The sequence below is a fragment of the Bactrocera dorsalis genome, unplaced genomic scaffold (genome assembly GCF_023373825.1).
Source record: "Bactrocera dorsalis isolate Fly_Bdor unplaced genomic scaffold, ASM2337382v1 BdCtg083, whole genome shotgun sequence".
NCBI classification, from domain to species: Eukaryota; Metazoa; Arthropoda; class Insecta; order Diptera; family Tephritidae; genus Bactrocera; species Bactrocera dorsalis.
In genome coordinates this window covers 52,232-72,301 of record NW_026038134.1, presented here as the reverse complement: position 1 = coordinate 72,301, position 20,070 = coordinate 52,232, and the positions used below count along the sequence as shown (strand labels likewise).

The following is a 20,070-nucleotide window of genomic DNA, read 5'->3' as shown; positions in this document are numbered from 1 at the left end:
AGTGAGTACATAACAAACCATTGCCAGTTAGCTGTTGATAGTTTTCACTCAACTGTTAATAGCTTTCACTCAACTGGCAATGGTTTCGTAAAAAACTCCCACTTAGCAAGCGATTCTGCTAGTGAGGCTAAAGTACTTTTTGTTTAGAGAGCGAAGCGAACCAAGACGTCTTTCCACCGGCCACCACAACAAGCATCACCACAACCATAAATGTAAGTATTTTTTGGTAATCAAAAATTAATAAAATAAAATTTAAAACATTTTAATTTGCTATATGAAACACAAACATTGTGGTTTTCTTCACTAATTCTGTTTTCCCGTTTTTTCATATTCTCAACGATCGACGCATCGTCCGCAACTGATTCGTCGACCGTACGAGATATATTCATGGTCCTTCGAGCCGGATTAAAACAAATATATTTTTCAAACAAGTTTTTGGCACTGTACACCAGCGGACAATTAACACCGATCTCTGTTGCACAAACACAAACGAGGCGCTGCACACCAACGGACAATTAACACCGATTCTTGTTGCACAAATACAAACGAGGCGCTGCACACCAACGGACAATTAACACCGATTCTTGTTTCACTTCACAGCAACGCAGGCAAACCAGGTACGTGATTGATTTAATATCACTGGGTTACAAATCGTTTTAAAAGAAAAAAAAATAAAATAAAAATAGTTGCTTTTAATCGCATTTATTGGTGACAAATCGAATTCTCGTCGAAACCCAAGTCGACATACTGCTCGACTTGCCCTCAATCGATAAGGAGTGCTCAAGCTCGATAAAGTGGCTACAGCGGGAGATCAACAGCTGCATCTCCTGCCTGACAGCCAATAAAGTGGACATTGGGAACTGGGACCCAATCATAATCCGCATTTGTTCTAAGAGACTGCCACAGGCAACATTGGCCCTATGGGAACAGTCTGTAAAGAACAAGACCAAGACATCAAAGTGGGAGGAATTGGACAACTTCCTCACGGATAGATACCGTGATTTGGAGGCAATAGAACGTGCCAAGAAATCGTCCAATTCCGCAAAGCCTGTCAGTGCACCCACACAGAATAAATACCACAACAATAGCCATCAGAACAGACTCGGCGCCTTCCAAGTAAGCGTTGAGAAATCAACCTGTCTGATGTGCAAAAGCGCAGATCACAAATTAAGATCTTGCCCCATGTTTCTTAACATGGCACCAGCGGACAGGATCAAGTTCGCTAAGCGCAACAATCGCTGCATCAATTGCCTCAGCTTTGGGCATTTAGTGTCGCAATGCACCAGTGCATTCAACTGCAGCACGTGCCACGCGAGGCATCACACACTCCTACATGTGGGGACAGTGCAGCCTAGCAGCCAAAGAGGCTCATCTATATCATCGGACGAGATTCCGTCTACGTCCAGGCAAGCTCAACAGAGACGCAACTTTGACAAATCGGAAGGCAAGCCAACTGTCGTACAGTCGTGCTTCGCTAACAGCGACAAAGGCGTCTTACTAGGAACTGCACAAATCAACATAAATTACCGCGGCGTTACTTATGCCGCAAGAGCACTCATCGACTCCGGGTCAGAGTGCTCTTTCATCACAGAAAAGCTGAAGAGCAGAATCAACTTGCCAGTTCGGAAGATAAATGCCCAGGTGTCAGGCATCAACAACACCGTATCTGCGCAAGTGAAGGAAGCATGTTGTGTCGAGTTGCGGTCACCAATTGACCCACTTATATCAATCACAACGAACATGATGGTTCTGCCGAAATTGACGGGAAACTTGCCGACTTGCCATATTAGCGCACTAACTCGGCAGGCTTTCCCAGATCTCACGTTGGCGGATAAGAGGTTCTTCGTCAATGAACCCGTGGACGTCATACTCGGTGGTGACGTCTATCCCCACATTATGCGTGATGGCATACGCAAGAACGTGCTGGGATCACTTCTTGCGCAAGAGACAGTGTTCGGTTGGATAGTCACAGGGCGTGCTAATGCAGCTACACCAACCAACTCTTGCGTCTCATATCACAACAAAATATCGCGGAAAAAGCAGTTAGCTGCGTGCGGGGATTTGGAACAGATGACCAAATCTGTAAGGAAAAGAAGATATTTAAATAAATATGCAAAAAAGAAACCCCTAGACTCTAGTCGAAGTTGCCATTTTTACGCGAATTTATGTTGTTCTATTTAATTGTACACTTATATACAAAAATAAACAGATTTTAATTTTTCACAAATTAGCTTTTAATACTTGTTCTTGATGAAATTGTTTGCTTAAACTATATTACATATGCACTCTATGTACGTGTAAAGTTTGGATGTGGACAGAATGTTAAAATATCTTCTTTTTTTTAATTACATACTTAACAATCAGCATTTGCATAGTCTTCTTTAATTTTGCGCCCTTTTAATGTGTTAAATGTTAATTGTTTAAAAAGAAATGTAACAAAATATCTGTTCACTGTTAAATACTTTTAAGAGTACTTGTTGCAGGGCATTACTGAAATTGGTTCACTATCGATATATTATTACACTATTAAATAAATAATGTCCTTTGTTTTCATACACTGGTGTTGCAACATTTTCTTACTTGCTGGGTCTCGATAACATTTGAATATTTTTTACGATGTATAGCTTACAGTACTTTTGTGTAGAAATCTTTATTTCACTCTAATGCACTTATAATGACTATTTACTTATATGTTGGAATTTTCACCTCGCCATATGTGATTGTTCCAGTGTTTCTCCCGGCTACCAGACAATGCAACAATATATAGCTAACATCGATATGTGTCTTACCTTCAGCGTTGCCTTCCTTACGTGCAGCCTTCCATCCCTTGAGCCATGGCGTGTGGTGGATGCTTCCAGCATATTATCACCATCACTTCTACTTCTGAAGTTACTAGAATAATAAAAGAGCTTAACCCCAAAAAATCACCTGGACATGATAATATTACCCCAAAAATGCTAATTGAGTTACCAAATATTGCCGTAAAGGTGCTCTCTTTGCTCTTCAATGCAATTCTTAATCTCGGACACTATCCAAATTCGTGGAAAAAGTCGCAGATCATCTTGATAGACAAACCTGGGAAAGACTTAACACAGCCGTCTTCATACAGACCAATCAGTCTTCTACCCTGTCTTTCTAAGATATTTGAAAAAATGTTACTATCAAAGATGACTCCTTTCCTCCACGAAAATTTTTTTTTATTTTATTAAAGCTAACATAACAAACAAATTATTATATTAACTATTGTACGCAGCACTAGCATCATAGGCTTTCGGCTGACAACTCCACGAAAATAATATAGTACCAATGCACCAATTTGGGTTTCGTGAAAAACATAGCACGATTGAGCAAGTAAATAGAATTACTAACGAAATAAGAAAAGCATTTGAGCACAGAGAGTACTGTTCAGCTATATTTCTAGACGTGGCTCAGGCGTTTGATAAGGTATGGCATGAGGGCCTTTTATACAAGATTAAAAATATTCTACCTTCAAAGTTATATAAAACATTGGAATCGTATTTAAAAAAAATAGAAAATTTATGGTAAAAGTGGGAGATTTCATATCTGATGAAAGACAGATAAGGGCTGGTGTACCCCAGGGCAGTGTTCTAGGCCCAACACTATACATCATATATACAGCAGATCTTCCAACAGCTAACAATGTATTAACTTCTACTTTTGCGGACGACACAGCTATAGTGAGTCGTAACAAATGCCACATAATAGCATCAAGAATATTAGCCGAGCACTTAAAGTTTGTCGAAGAATGGCTAGCTAACTGGCGTATAAAGGTAAATGAACAAAAGTGTAAGCATGTTACATTTTCGCTTAGACCAAAAATGTGTCCGGCAATAAAAATTAACAATATTTTAGTACCCCAAGCGAATGAAGTAACCTATCTTGGTATTCACCTAGATAGAAGACTTACGTGGAAAAAACATATATCTAGTAAAATAACTTGCATGAAGATAAGAGCTGCAAATTTAAATTGGCTATTAAATAAAAACTCCAAACTTAGCCTAGACAACAAAGTGCTTTTATATAATGCGGTCATAAAGCCGATTTGGATGTATGGCATTCAACTGTGGGGTACGACCTGTGCAACTAATATAGACATAATACAAAGGTTCCAATCAAAAATGCTTAGATCAATCACGTGTTCACCATGGTATATGCGTAATGAGAATATCCATAAAGACCTTGGTATTTCTATGGTAAGGAAAGAAGTAGAAGACAGCAGAATTAAATATATATGTAAACTCCGTGATCACCCAAACCCTTTGGCTAATGCTTTGGTACCTTCCTGCAATCAAACACGCCTTAAAAGAAGAGATATGTCCGCGTACTGAGGAGCAATGTATCACCAAAACACCTCAATCATTTGCTTGAGCGTGTCTAGTTTTTAAATAGGTTTAAGATTTTATTACTTATTGTTAGGCTTTCAAAACAAAAAGCAGATTCAATAAATAAAAAAGATATTGAAACAAAAAAAAAAAATTGATTTTTTATTCTATTATTTAACAAACAAGTCGGTAAGATATATAACGACCGGCTGTTTCCGACGAACGTATAATTTTAACCACCTGTCCTCGTTGGAGACCAAAGTAACGCGCAACCGGATCTCCCGCTTGAATCCGCATTAACATATTCTCTTTCAGTTTATAACGTGCCAGTAACTCTTGCTTTTCTTCTGGTGTCATTACAACATGTTCAGGAACCAGTTCATGTTCTGTAATATTGATTAGAAGTTCCGATTCAAGAAATTGTTCTAGAATATACTTCGGCGCCATATCAACCAAAGATTGTTTGGCCGACGGTGTCATGCCTGCTTGCACTACTACGATCGCACGATGTATATTCTCCTCTTGCATTCGCGTGCAATATGTTTTGATAGTTTTGATGCCAATTTTTTGGTTCATCGAAAAAAAAAAAAAAAAAAAAAAGGGAACAAGCATCTGATCGGTTGGATCATCGTTATGCGCCACTAAGACTATAAGGTCGGAACGTGCTGACCGCTTTTCGCTGGGTTTATCACCAAACATTCCTTTGACAACTGCTTTTATAGAATTTATTCCGTAAATCTGTAATAAAAAGGAAAATATTTAAATAAATCAGCGAATTTCATTATAGTCACCTACTTACCTTTTCGCCAGGCTGTCAAATCTCTCTGCGCACGTGTGCGCACTTAACCAATAAAAATGTCATTCATGACATAAGGTGATGCCATGCCGTCAGTTTTTAATTCGCCTTAAAAATTTCATTCATGACATAAGGTGATGCCATGCCGTTAGTTTTTTAATTCCCCGTAAAAATTTTACAAGAATGAATCTAAAACTTTTTTTCCAAACCATGAGGCATAACTCATGCTTATGAATTTTAAATTCAATTTTTATTGCAAATACCATATTTAAAAAATATGTTTTGCTAGCAAATAACGCAATTGCAAACCAAAAGTCTCCTTCTACAGCAGTACATGTATGCATTGCCCTTGAACTTACTGAGCAAGAGGTACTTTATTGACAAGTAAGAATTGAAAATAATTATTAAACCAAATTGTATTTAACATTTTCTTTGGTGCCAGGCCACTTTGTCGAAAACATACGACAAATAAAACGATAACGATAACATAAATTTGATGCTAAAGGCAAAATGTTTTTATTTTATTTAATTATTATTTGCAACACTATGGTAAGGTAAGGCAGTTCACACCACATAAGGCCGCCTACACACTATGGTAATGTAAGGCAGTTCACACCACATAAGGCCGCCTCCACACTATGCAATGTATATAATATAATTTATGCACTTTTTTCTCGCCACCCAATCAGTTATTCAAAACCAAACAACACAAAATCGTCAACAGATTAATTTCAGGAAGATGACTCGCTACAGTAGCCTGAAGAAGACCGCGGCGCTACACCCGAACCGGTACCCGCTTTCTTGCACGCTGTGCAAGGGAAAGCATCCATTGCGGCTCTGCTCATCCTTCCGGGCCAAGACACCGGAGGAGCGCCTACGGGAGGCACTCATAGGTAAATACTGTATAAATTGCCTTGCGGTCAACCACCGGTCAGCGAACTGCTCCAGCGACGCACGGTGCCGGCGCTGCAACGAAAAGCACCACACGATGCTCCACATCGGGGAAAATACCCGTCGCCGCCCCGCAGTGCCTCAAAACCAATCATGGAGCGAACAAATAAGTTCCGATGATGCTCTCTCCATCGATGCATCAGACCCTGGAACGGAGACTAGGCCTCTCCAACCAGAGCCGGAGGAGGGAGAACTCCTTGAAACCGGAGCGGAAACACGGCCTTTCCGCCCATCACAGCGAGGGGAAACGGAAACCCGGACTTTCCGCCCCCTTCTTCAACACGAACGTCGTGCGCACAAACGCCGTCTGCGTCGTCGCCAAGCGCACAATCCGGCCAGACTGGAGACCAGGTCTCTCCAGCTGCACCGGGCTAGCTCCTTCAGAGCCGGGCTAACAAATCGAGCCGGCATAGTGGCTCATTCCTTGCTGCCAACGACAGCCATTCTACCGACGGCGGTAGTAAAAATCGAGGCAAGAGGACGCCTACATTTAATCAGGGCGCTCATAGACGCATGCGCCCCTACGTCGCTAATTGCGCGCGACCTAGCTAGAGAGTTGCAACTAGAGCAGACGCATATCGGCGGTCAACGAGGCTGCCTTTTAGTACTGCGAGGCAGACACGGGACAAATACCCGCATATCGACACATGTAAGGATAATGAACGACTATATGCGCATCAGCCCGACCACCACGTTGGACTCCGACCTAGCAGCCCCATACACCCACATTAAGCTGGCGGATCCAAATTTTTACAAGTCGTCGCCGATACGCTTGGTGCTCGGCGCGGATGTATACTCCCGCATCATGACCCAACAGGTCATGCCACAGACGTTTGGGCAGCTCCTCGCTGAGGGCTCCATATTCGGCTGGGTGCTTTCGGGCACGGCCCGGTACTAAATTAAGCTATTTTAGTATTGTTTTTTTTTTTTTTTTTTTTTTTTTTAACTTATTCTATTGTTTTCTTTGCATTCCTATTTAGAATAAGTATTGGTTTTTGGATTGTTATTTTAAAAAATATAATTATAATAACGAATAAATAAACTTAAGCTATTTTCTATTTAGCTGCCATAAATTTGTACATCGTTGTGGTGGTCGATGGACATGTAATTTTTTTTTTTGTTGCTCACCGCAAGGGGGCCGGTATGTTTAGGCCAGCGCCTAACTTCTTTTTACCACCCCTAGTGAGTACATAACAAACCATTGCCAGTTAGCTGTTGATAGTTTTCACTCAACTGTTAATAGCTTTCACTCAACTGGCAACGGTTTCGTTAAAAACTCCCACTTAGCAAGCGATTCTGCTAGTGAGGCTAAAGTACTATTTGTTTAGAGAGCGAAGCGAACCAAGACGTCTTTCCACCGGTCACCACAACAAGCATCACCACAACCATAAATGTAAGTATTTTTTGGTAATCAAAAATTAATAAAATAAAATTTAAAACATCTTAATTATATGAAACACAAACATTGTGGTTTTATTCACTAATTCTGTTTTCCCGTTTTTTCATATTCTCAACGATCGACGCATCGTCCGCAACTGATTCGTCGACCGTACGAGATATATTCAAGGTGTTTTGAGGTTATTGGAGATGTCATATAGCCATAACGACAGTTCATTTGGAAAAATTTCACAATCTTATATTAAGGTGTAGAATCGATTTTTTAGTCCATATGCACTAAGCAATCGATACCAAGTTGCGTAAAAATATGAACTATACATATTTATGCTAATTAGCTGTTTTGAGGTTATTGGAGATGTCATATAGCCGTAACGACAGTGTATTTGGAAAAATTTCACAATCTTATATTAAGGCGTAGAATCCATTTTTTAGTACATATACATTAAGCAATCGATTCCAAGTTGCGTAAAAATATGAACTAAACATATTTATGCTAATTAGCTGTTTTGAGGTTATTGGAGATGTCATATAGCCGTAACGGCAGTGTATTTGGAAAAATTTCACAATCTTATATTAAGGTGTAGAATCCATTTTTTAGTACATATGCACTAAGCACTCGATACCAAGTTGCGTAAAAATATGAACTATACATATTTATGCTAATTAACCGTTTTAAGATTATTGGAGATGTCATATAGCCATAACGACAGTGTATTTAGAAAAATTACACAATCTTATATTAAGGTGTTGAATCCATTTTTTAGTACATATACATTAAGCACTCGATACCAAGTTGCGTAAAAATATGAACTTTACATATGTATGCTAATTAACCGTTTTGAGGTTATTGGAGATGTCATATAGCCATAACGACAGTGTATTTGGAAAAATTACACAATCTTATATTAAGGTGTAGAATCGATTTTTTAGTACTTATGCACTAAGCAATCGATACCAAGTTGCGTATTAATACGAACTTTACATATTTATGCTAATTAGCTGTTTTGAGGTTATTGGAGTTGTCATATAGCCATAACGACAGTGTATTTGGAAAAATTCCGAAATCTTATATTAAGGTGTAGAATCGATTTTTTATTACATATGTACTAAGCAATCGAAACCAATTTGCGTAAAAATATGAACTATACATATTTATGCTAATTAGCTGTTTTGAGGTTATTGGAGTTCCCATATAGCCATAACGACAGTGTATTTGGAAAAATTTCACAATCTTATATTAAGGTGTAGAATCCATTTTTTAGTACATATACATTAAGCACTCGATACCAAGTTCCGTAAAAATATGAACTATACATATTTATGCTAATTAGCTGTTTTGAGGTTATTGGAGTTGTCATATAGCCGTAACGACTGTGTATTTGGAAAAATTTCACAATCTCATATTAAGGTGTATAATCGATTTTTTAGTACATATACATTAAGCACTCGATACCAAGTTGCGTAAAAATATGAACAATACATATTTATGCTTATTAGCCGTTTTGAGGTTATTGGAGTTGTCATATAGCCATAACGACAGTTTATTTGGAAAAAATTCACAATCTTATATTAAGGCGTAGAATCGATTTTTTAGTACATATGCACTAAGCACTCGATACCAAGTTGCGTAAAAATATGAACTATACATATTTATGCTAATTAACCGTTTTGAGATTATAAGAGTTGCCATACAGCCATAACGACAGTGTATTTGGAAAAATTTCACAATCTTATATTAAGGTGTAGAATCGATTTTGTAGTACATATGCACTAAGTAGCCGATACCAAGTTGCGTTAAAATATGAACTATACATATTTATGCTAATTAACCGTTTTGAGGTTATTGGAGTTGTCATATAGCCATAACGACAGTTTATTTGGAAAAATTTCACAATCTTATATTAAGGCGTAGAATCCATTTTTTAGTACATATGCACTAAGCAATCTATACCAAGTTGCGCAAAAATATGAACTATACATATTTATGCTAATTAGCTGTTTTGAGGTTATTGGAGATGTCATATAGCCATAACGACAGTGTATTTGGAAAAATTTCACAATCTTATATTAAGGTGTAGAATCCATTTTTTAGTACATATACATTACGCAGTCGATACCAAGTTCCGTAAAAATATGAACTATACATATTTATGCTAATTAACCGTTTTGAGGTTATTGGAGTTGTCATATAGCCATAACGACAGTGTATTTGGAAAAATTTCACAATCTTATATTAAGGTGTATAATCGATTTTGTATTACATATACATTAAGCAATCGATACCAAGTTGCGTAAAAATATGAATTATACATATTTATGCTAATTAACCGTTTTGAGGTTATTGGAGATGTCACATAGCCATAACGACAGTGTATTTGGAAAAATTTCACAATCTTATATTAAGGTGTAGAATCCATTTTTTAGTACATATACATTACGCAGTCGATACCAAGTTCCGTAAAAATATGAACTATACATATTTATGCTAATTAACCGTTTTGAGGTTATTGGAGTTGTCATATAGCCATAAAGACAGTGTATTTGGAAAAATTTCACAATCTTATATTAAGGTGTATAATCGATTTTGTAGCACACATACATTAAGTAACCGATACCAAGTTACGTAAAAATATAAACTATACATATATATGCTAATTAGCAGTTAGTTTTAAGGTTATTGGAGTTGTCATATAGCCATAAAGACAGTGTATTTGCAAAAATTTCACAATCTTATATTAAGGTGTAGAATCGATTTTTTAGTACATATGCACTAAGTAACCGATACCAAGATGCGTAAAAATATGAACTATACATATTTATGCTAATTAGCTGTTTCGAGGTTATTGGAGATGTCATATAGCCATAACGACAGTGTATTTGGAAAAATTTCACAATCTTATATTAAGGTGTAGAATCGATTTTGTAGTACACATGCACTTAGTAACCGATACCCAGTTGCGTAAAAATATGAACTATACATATATATGCTAATTAGCTGTTTTGAGGTTATTGGAGTTGTCATATAGCCATAACGACAGTGCATTTGGAAAAATTTTACAATCTTATATTAAGGTGTAGAATCGATTGTTTAGTACATATGCAGTAAGCAATCGATACCAAGTTGCGTAAAAATATGAACTATACATATTTATGCTAATTAACCGTTTTGAGGTTATTGGAGATGTCATATAGCCGTAACGACAGTGTATTTGGAAAAAATTTCACAATCTTATATTAAGGTGTAGAATCGATTTTTTAGTACATATGCACTAAGCAATCGATACCAAGTTGCGTAAAAATATGAACTATACATATTTATGCTAATTAGGTGTTTTGAGGTTATTGGAGTTGTCATATAGCCATAACGACAGTGCGTTTGGAAAAATTTCACAATCTTATATTAAGGTGTAGAACCGATTTTTTAGTACATATGCACTAAGCACTCGATACCAAGTTGCGTAAAAATATGAACTATACATATTTATGCTAATTAACCGTTTTGAGATTATAAGAGTTGCCATACAGCCATAACGACAGTGTATTTGGAAAAATTTCACAATCTTATATTAAGGTGTAGAATCGATTTTGTAGTACATATGCACTAAGTAGCCGATACCAAGTTGCGTAAAAATATGAACTATACATATTTATGCTAATTAACCGTTTTGAGGTTATTGGAGTTGTCATATAGCCATAACGACAGTGTATTTGGAAAAATTTCACAATCTTATATTAAGGTGTAGAATCGATTTTTTAGTACATATGCACTAAGCAATCGATACCAAGTTGCGTAAAAATATGAACTATACATATTTATGCTAATTTGCTGTTTTGAGGTTATTGGAGATGTCATATAGCCATAACGACAGTGTATTTGGAAAAATTTCACAATCTTATATTAAGGTGTAGAATCCATTTTTTAGTACATATACATTAAGCAATCGATACCAAGTTGCGTAAAAATATGAACTATACATATTTATGCTAATTAACCGTTTTGAGGTTATTGGAGATGTCATATAGCCGTAACGACAGTGTATTTGGAAAAATTTCACAATCTTATATTAAGGTGTAGAATCGATTTTTTAGTACATATGCACTAAGCAATCGATACCAAGTTGCGTAAAAATATGAACTATACATATTTATGCTAATTAACCGTTTTGAGGTTATTGGAGTTGTCATATAGCCATAACGACAGTTTATTTGGAAAAATTTCACAATCTTATATTAAGGCGTAGAATCCATTTTTTAGTACATATGCACTAAGCAATCTATACCAAGTTGCGTAAAAATATGAACTATACATATTTATGCTAATTAGCTGTTTTGAGGTTATTGGAGTTGTCATATAGCCATAACGTCAGTGTATTTGGAAAAATTTCACAATCTTATATTAAGGTGTAGAATCGATTTTTTAGTACATATGCACTAAGTAGCCGATACCAAGTTGCGTAAAAATATGAACTATACATATTTATGCTAATTAGCCGTTTTGAGGTTATTGGAGTTATCATATAGCCGTAACGACAGTGTATTTGGAAAAATTTCACAATCTTATATTAAGGTGTAGAATCGATTTTTTAGTACATATGCACTAAGCAATCTATACCAAGTTGCGTAAAAATATGAACTATACATATTTATGCTAATTAACCGTTTTGAGGTTATTGGAGATGTCATATAGCCGTAACGACAGTGTATTTGGAAAAATTTCACAATCTTATATTAAGGCGTAGAATCGATTTTGTAGTACATATGCACTAAGTAGCCGATACCAAGTTGCGTAAAAATATGAACTATACATATTTATGCTAATTAGCTGTTTTGAGGTTATTGGAGTTGTCATATAGCCGTAACGACAGTGTATTTGGAAAAAATTTCACAATCTTATATTAAGGTGTAGAATCCATTTTTTAGTACATATACATTAAGCAATCGATACCAAGTTGCGTAAAAATATGAACTATACATATTTATGCTAATTAACCGTTTCGAGGTTATTGGAGATGTCATATAGCCGTAACGACAGTGTATTTGGAAAAATTTCACAATCTTATATTAAGGTGTAGAATCCATTTTTTAGTACATATACATTAAGCAATCGATACCAAGTTGCGTAAAAATATGAACTATATATATTTATGCTAATTAACCGTTTTGAGGTTATTGGAGTTGTCATATAGCCGTAAAGATAGTGTATTTGGAAAAATTTCACAGTCTTATATTAAGGTGTAGAATCGATCTTTTAGTACAGATGCACTAAGCAATCTATACCAAGTTGCGTAAAAATATGAACTATACATATATATGCTAATTAGCCGTTTTAAGGTTTTTGGAGTTATCATATAGACATAACGACAGTGCATTTGGAAAAATTTCACAATAATACATATATTAAGGTAAAGAATCGATTTTTTAGTACATATACATTATGCAATCGATACCAAGTTGCGTGAAAATATGAAATATACATATTTATGCTAATTAGGCTTTTTGAATTTATTGGAGTTGTCATATAGCCGTAACGATAGTGTATTTGGAAAAATTTCACAATCTTATATTAAGGTGTAGAATCCATTTTTTAGTACATATACATTAAGCAATCGATACCAAGTTGCGTAAAAATATGAACTATATATATTTATGCTAATTAACCGTTTTGAGGTTATTGGAGTTGTCTTATAGCCGTAACGATAGTGTATTTGGAAAAATTTCACAATATTACATTAAGGCGTAGAATCGATTTTTTAGTACATATGCACTAAGTAACCGATACCAAGTTGCGTAAAAATATGAACTATACATATTTATGCTAATTAACCGTTTTGAGATTATTGGAGTTGCCATAAAGCCATAACGACAGTGTATTTGGAAAAATTACACAATATTACATTAAGGCGTAGAATCGATTTTTTAGTACATATGCACTAAGTAACCGATACCAAGTTGCGTAAAAATATGAACTATACATATTTATGCTAATTAACCGTTTTGAGATTATTGGAGTTGCCATACAGCCATAACGACAGTGTATTTGGAAAAATTTCACAATCTTATATTAAGGTGTAGAATCGATTTTTTAGTACATATGCACTAAGCAATCGATACCAAGTTGCGTAAAAATATGAACTATACATATTTATGCTAATTAACCGTTTTGAGGTTATTGGAGATGTCATATAGCCGTAACGACAGTGTATTTGGAAAAAATTTCACAATCTTATATTAAGGTGTAGAATCGATTTTTTAGTACATATGCACTAAGCAATCGATACCAAGTTGCGTAAAAATATGAACTATACATATTTATGCTAATTAACCGTTTTGAGGTTATTGGAGTTGTCATATAGCCATAAAGATAGTGTATTTGGAAAAAATTTCACAATCTTATATTAAGGTGTAGAATCGATTTTTTAGTACATATGCACTAAGCAATCGATACCAAGTTGCGTAAAAATATGAACTATACATATTTATGCTAATTAGGTGTTTTGAGGTTATTGGAGTTGTCATATAGCCATAACGACAGTGTATTTGGAAAAATTTCACAATCTTATATTAAGGTGTAGAATCGATTTTTTAGTACATATGCACTAAGCACTCGATACCAAGTTGCGTAAAAATATGAACTATACATATTTATGCTAATTAACCGTTTTGAGGTTATTGGAGTTCCCATATAGCCATAACGACAGTGTATTTGGAAAAATTTCACAATCTTATATTAAGGTGTAGAATCGATTTTGTAGTACATATGCACTAAGTAGCCGATACCAAGTTGCGTAAAAATATGAACTATACATATTTATGCTAATTAACCGTTTTGAGGTTATTGGAGTTGTCATATAGCCATAACGACAGTGTATTTGGAAAAATTTCACAATCTTATATTAAGGTGTAGAATCGATTTTGTAGTACATATACATTAAGCAATCGATACCAAGTTGCGTAAAAATATGAACTATACATATTTATGCTAATTAACCGTTTTGAGGTTATTGGAGTTGTCATATAGCCATAACGACAGTGTATTTGGAAAAATTTCACAATCTTATATTAAGGTGTAGAATCGATTTTGTAGTACATATACATTTAGCGATCGATACCAAGTTGCGTAAAAATATGAATTATACATATTTAAGCTAATTAACCGTTTTGAGGTTATTGGAGATGTCACATAGCCATAACGACAGTGTATTTGGAAAAATTTCACAATCTTATATTAAGGTGTATAATCGATTTTGTATTACATATACATTAAGCAATCGATACCAAGTTGCGTAAAAATATGAACTATATATATTTATGCTAATTAACCGTTTTGAGGTTATTGGAGTTGTCATATAGCCATAACGACAGTGTATTTGGAAAAATTTCACAATCTTATATTAAGGTGTATAATCGATTTTGTATTACATATACATTAAGCAATCGATACCAAGTTGCGTAAAAATATGAATTATACATATTTATGCTAATTAACCGTTTTGAGGTTATTGGAGTTGTCATATAGCCATAACGACAGTGTATTTGGAAAAATTTCACAATCTTATATTAAGGTGTATAATCGATTTTGTATTACATATACATTAAGCAATCGATACCAAGTTGCGTAAAAATATGAACTATATATATTTATGCTAATTAACCGTTTTGAGGTTATTGGAGTTGTCATATAGCCATAAAGACAGTGTATTTGCAAAAATTTCACAATCTTATATTAAGGTGTAGAATCGATTTTTTAGTACATATGCACTAAGTAACCGATACCAAGATGCGTAAAAATATGAACTATACATATTTATGCTAATTAGCTGTTTCGAGGTTATTGGAGATGTCATATAGCCATAACGACAGTGTATTTGGAAAAATTTCACAATCTTATATTAAGGTGTAGAATCGATTTTGTAGTACACATGCACTTAGTAACCGATACCCAGTTGCGTAAAAATATGAACTATACATATATATGCTAATTAGCTGTTTTGAGGTTATTGGAGTTGTCATATAGCCATAACGACAGTGCATTTGGAAAAATTTCACAATCTTATATTAAGGTGTAGAATCGATTGTTTAGTACATATGCAGTAAGCAATCGATACCAAGTTGCGTAAAAATATGAACTATACACATTAATGCTAATTAACCGTTTTGAGGTTATTGGAGATGTCATATAGCCGTAACGACAGTGTATTTGGAAAAAATTTCACAATCTTATATTAAGGTGTAGAATCGATTTTTTAGTACATATGCACTAAGCAATCGATACCAAGTTGCGTAAAAATATGAACTATACATATTTATGCTAATTAGGTGTTTTGAGGTTATTGCAGTTGTCATATAGCCATAACGACAGTGCGTTTGGAAAAATTTCACAATCTTATATTAAGGTGTAGAACCGATTTTTTAGTACATATGCACTAAGCACTCGATACCAAGTTGCGTAAAAATATGAACTTTACATATTTATACTAATTAGCTGTTTTGAGGTTATTGGAGTTGTCATATAGCCATAACGACAGTGTATTTGCAAAAATTTCACAATCTTATATTAAGGTGTAGAATCGATTTTTTAGTACATATGCACTAAGTAACCGATACCAAGATGCGTAAAAATATGAACTATACATATTTATGCTAATTAGCTGTTTCGAGGTTATTGGAGATGTCATATAGCCATAACGACAGTGTATTTGGGAAAATTTCACAATCTTATATTAAGGTGTAGAATCGATTTTGTAGTACACATGCACTTAGTAACCGATACCCAGTTGCGTAAAAATATGAACTATACATATATATGCTAATTAGCTGTTTTGAGGTTATTGGAGTTGTCATATAGCCATAACGACAGTAAATTTGGAAAAATTTCACAATCTTATATTAAGGTGTATAATCGATTTTGTAGCACACATACATTAAGCAATCGATACCAAGTTGCGTAAAAATATGAACTATACATAAAGGGTGATTTTTTAAGAGCTTGATAACTTTTTTAAAAAAAAAAACGCATAAAATTTGCAAAATCTCATCGGTTCTTTATTTGAAACGTTAGATTGGTTCATGACATTTACTTTTTGAAGATAATTTCATTTAAATGTTGACCGCGGCTGCGTCTTAGGTGGTCCATTCGGAAAGTCCAATTTTGGGCAACTTTTTCGAGCATTTCGGCCGGAATAGCCCGAATTTCTTCGGAAATGTTGTCTTCCAAAGCTGGAATAGTTGCTGGCTTATTTCTGTAGACTTTAGACTTGACGTAGCCCCACAAAAAATAGTCTAAAGGCGTTAAATCGCATGATCTTGGTGGCCAACTTACGGGTCCATTTCTTGAGATGAATTGTTGTCCGAAGTTTTCCCTCAAAATGGCCATAGAATCGCGAGCTGTGTGGCATGTAGCGCCATCTTGTTGAAACCACATGTCAACCAAGTTCAGTTCTTCCATTTTTGGCAACAAAAAGTTTGTTAGCATCGAACGATAGCGATCGCCATTCACCGTAACGTTGCGTCCAACAGCATCTTTGAAAAAATACGGTCCAATGATTCCACCAGCGTACAAACCACACCAAACAGTGCATTTTTCGGGATGCATGGGCAGTTCTTGAACGGCTTCTGGTTGCTCTTCACCCCAAATGCGGCAATTTTGCTTATTTACGTAGCCATTCAACCAGAAATGAGCCTCATCGCTGAACAAAACACGCGCGCGAAACACATTTCGAACCGAACACTGATTTTGGTAATAAAATTCAATGATTTGCAAGCTTTGCTCGTTAGTAAGTCTATTCATGATGAAATGTCAAAGCATACTGAGCATCTTTCTCTTTGACACCATGTCTGAAATCCCACGTGATCTGTCAAATACTAATGCATGAAAATCCTAACCTCAAAAAAATCACCCGTTATTTATGCTAATTAACCGTTTTGAGGTTATTGGAGATGTCATATAGCCATAACGACAGTGTATTTGGAAAAATTTCACAATCTTATATTAAGGCGTAGAATCGATTTTTTAGTACACATGCACTTAGTAACCGATACCAAGTTGCGTAAAAATATGAACTATACATATTTATGCTAATTAGCTGTTTTGAGGTTATTGGAGTTGCCATATAGCCATAACGACAGTGTATTTGGAAAAATTTCACAATCTTATATTAAGGTGTAGAATCGATTTTTTAGTACACATGCACTAAGCAATCTATACCAAGTTGCGTAAAAATATGAACTATACATATTTATGCTAATTAGCTGTTTTGAGGTTATTGGAGTTGTCATATAGCCATAACGACAGTGTATTTGGAAAAATTTCACAATCTTATATTAAGGTGTAGAATCGATTTTTTAGTACATATGCACTAAGCACTCGATACCAAGTTGCGTAAAAATATGAACTATACATATTTATGCTAATTAACCGTTTTGAGGTTATTGGAGTTGTCATATAGCCATAACGACAGTGTATTTGGAAAAATTTCACAATCTTATATTAAGGTGTAGAATCGATTTTTTAGTACATATGCACTAAGTAACCGATACCAAGTTGCGTAAAAATATGAACTATACATATTTATGCTAATTAGCTGTTTTGAGGTTATTGGAGATGTCATATAGCCATAACGACAGTGTATTTGGAAAAATTTCACAATCTTATATTAAGGTGTAGAATCCATTTTTTAGTACATATACATTAAGCACTCGATACCAAGTTGCGTAAAAATATGAACTATACATATTTATGCTAATTAGCTGTTTTGAGGTTATTGGAGATGTCATATAGCCGTAACGACAGTGTATTTGGAAAAATTTCACAATCTTATATTAAGGTGTAGAATCGATTTTTTAGTACATATGCACTAAGTAGCCGATACCAAGTTGCGTAAAAATATGAACTATACATATTTATGCTAATTAGCTGTTTTGAGGTTTTGGAGATGTCATATAGCCGTAACGACAGTGTATTTGGAAAAATTTCACAATCTTATATTAAGGTGTAGAATCGATTTTTTAGTACATATGCACTAAGTAACCGATACCAAGTTGCGTAAAAATATGAACTATACATATTTATGCTAATTAACCGTTTTGAGGTTATTGGAGTTGTCATATAGCCATAACGACAGTGTATTTGGAAAAATTTCACAATCTTATATTAAGGTGTAGAATCGATTTTTTAGTACATATGCACTAAGCAATCGATACCAAGTTGCGTAAAAATATGAACTATACATATTTATGCTAATTAGCTGTTTTGAGGTTATTGGAGTTGTCATATAGCCATAACGACAGTGTATTTGGAAAAATTTCACAATCTTATATTAAGGTGTAGAATCGATTTTTTAGTACATATGCACTAAGCAATCGATACCAAGTTGCGTAAAAATATGAACTATACATATTTATGCTAATTAGCTGTTTTGAGGTTATTGGAGTTGTCATATAGCCATAACGACAGTGTATTTGGAAAAATTTCACAATCTTATATTAAGGTGTAGAATCGATTTTTTAGTACATATGCACTAAGCAACCGATACCAAGTTGCGTAAAAATATGAACTATACATATTTATGCTAATTAGCTGTTTTGAGGTTATTGGAGTTGTCATATAGCCATAACGACAGTGTATTTGGAAAAATTTCACAATCTTATATTAAGGTGTAGAATCGATTTTTTAGTACATATACATTAAGCAATCGATACCAAGTTGCGTAAAAATATGAACTATACATATTTATGCTAATTAACCGTTTTGAGGTTATTGGAGTTGTCATATAGCCATAACGACAGTGTATTTGGAAAATTTCACAATCTTATATTAAGGTGTAGAATCGATTTTTTAGTACATATGCACTAAGTAGCCGATACCAAGTTGCGTAAAAATATGAACTATACATATTTATGCTAATTAGCTGTTTTGAGGTTATTGGAGATGTCATATAGCCATAACGACAGTGTATTTGGAAAAATTTCACAATCTTATATTAAGGTGTAGAATCGATTTTTTAGTACATATGCACTAAGTAACCGATACCAAGTTGCGTAAAAATATGAACTATACATATTTATGCTAATTAGCTGTTTTGAGGTTATTGGAGTTGTCATATAGCCATAACGACAGTGTATTTGGAAAAATTTCACAATCTTATATTAAGGTGTAGAATCGATTTTTTAGTACATATGCATTAAGCAATCGATACCAAGTTGCGTAAAAATATGAACTATACATATTTATGCTAATTAACCGTTTTGAGGTTATTGGAGTTGTCATATAGCCATAACGACAGTGTATTTGGAAAAATTTCACAATCTTATATTAAGGTGTAGAATCGATTTTTTAGTACATATGCACTAAGCAATCGATACCAAGTTGCGTAAAAATATGAACTATACATATTTATGCTAATTAACCGTTTTGAGGTTATTGGAGATGTCATATAGCCGTAACGACAGTGTATTTGGAAAAATTTCACAATCTTATATTAAGGTGTAGAATCGATTTTTTAGTACATATGCACTAAGCAATCGATACCAAGTTGCGTAAAAATATGAACTATACATATTTATGCTAATTAGGTGTTTTGAGGT

At 34.6% G+C, this 20,070-nt stretch overlaps 1 protein-coding gene across 1 annotated transcript; it reads right to left on the bottom strand.

Moving 5' to 3' along the window:
* Window positions 1-4,394: 4,394 nt before the first annotated feature.
* On the bottom strand, window positions 4,395-5,057 carry LOC125780103 (DNA-directed RNA polymerases I, II, and III subunit RPABC1-like). The gene has a single exon (XM_049461712.1). It carries the CDS (start codon window positions 5,040-5,042, stop codon window positions 4,518-4,520), a length of 525 nt encoding a protein of 174 aa, XP_049317669.1. The 5' UTR covers window positions 5,043-5,057; the 3' UTR covers window positions 4,395-4,517.
* Window positions 5,058-20,070: the final 15,013 nt, after the last annotated feature.

What these genes read in the sequence shown, in the direction of transcription:
- LOC125780103 (XM_049461712.1), bottom strand. Translation starts at nt 5,042, where the DNA reads ATGTTTGGTGATAAACCCAGCGAAAAGCGGTCAGCACGTTCCGACCTT.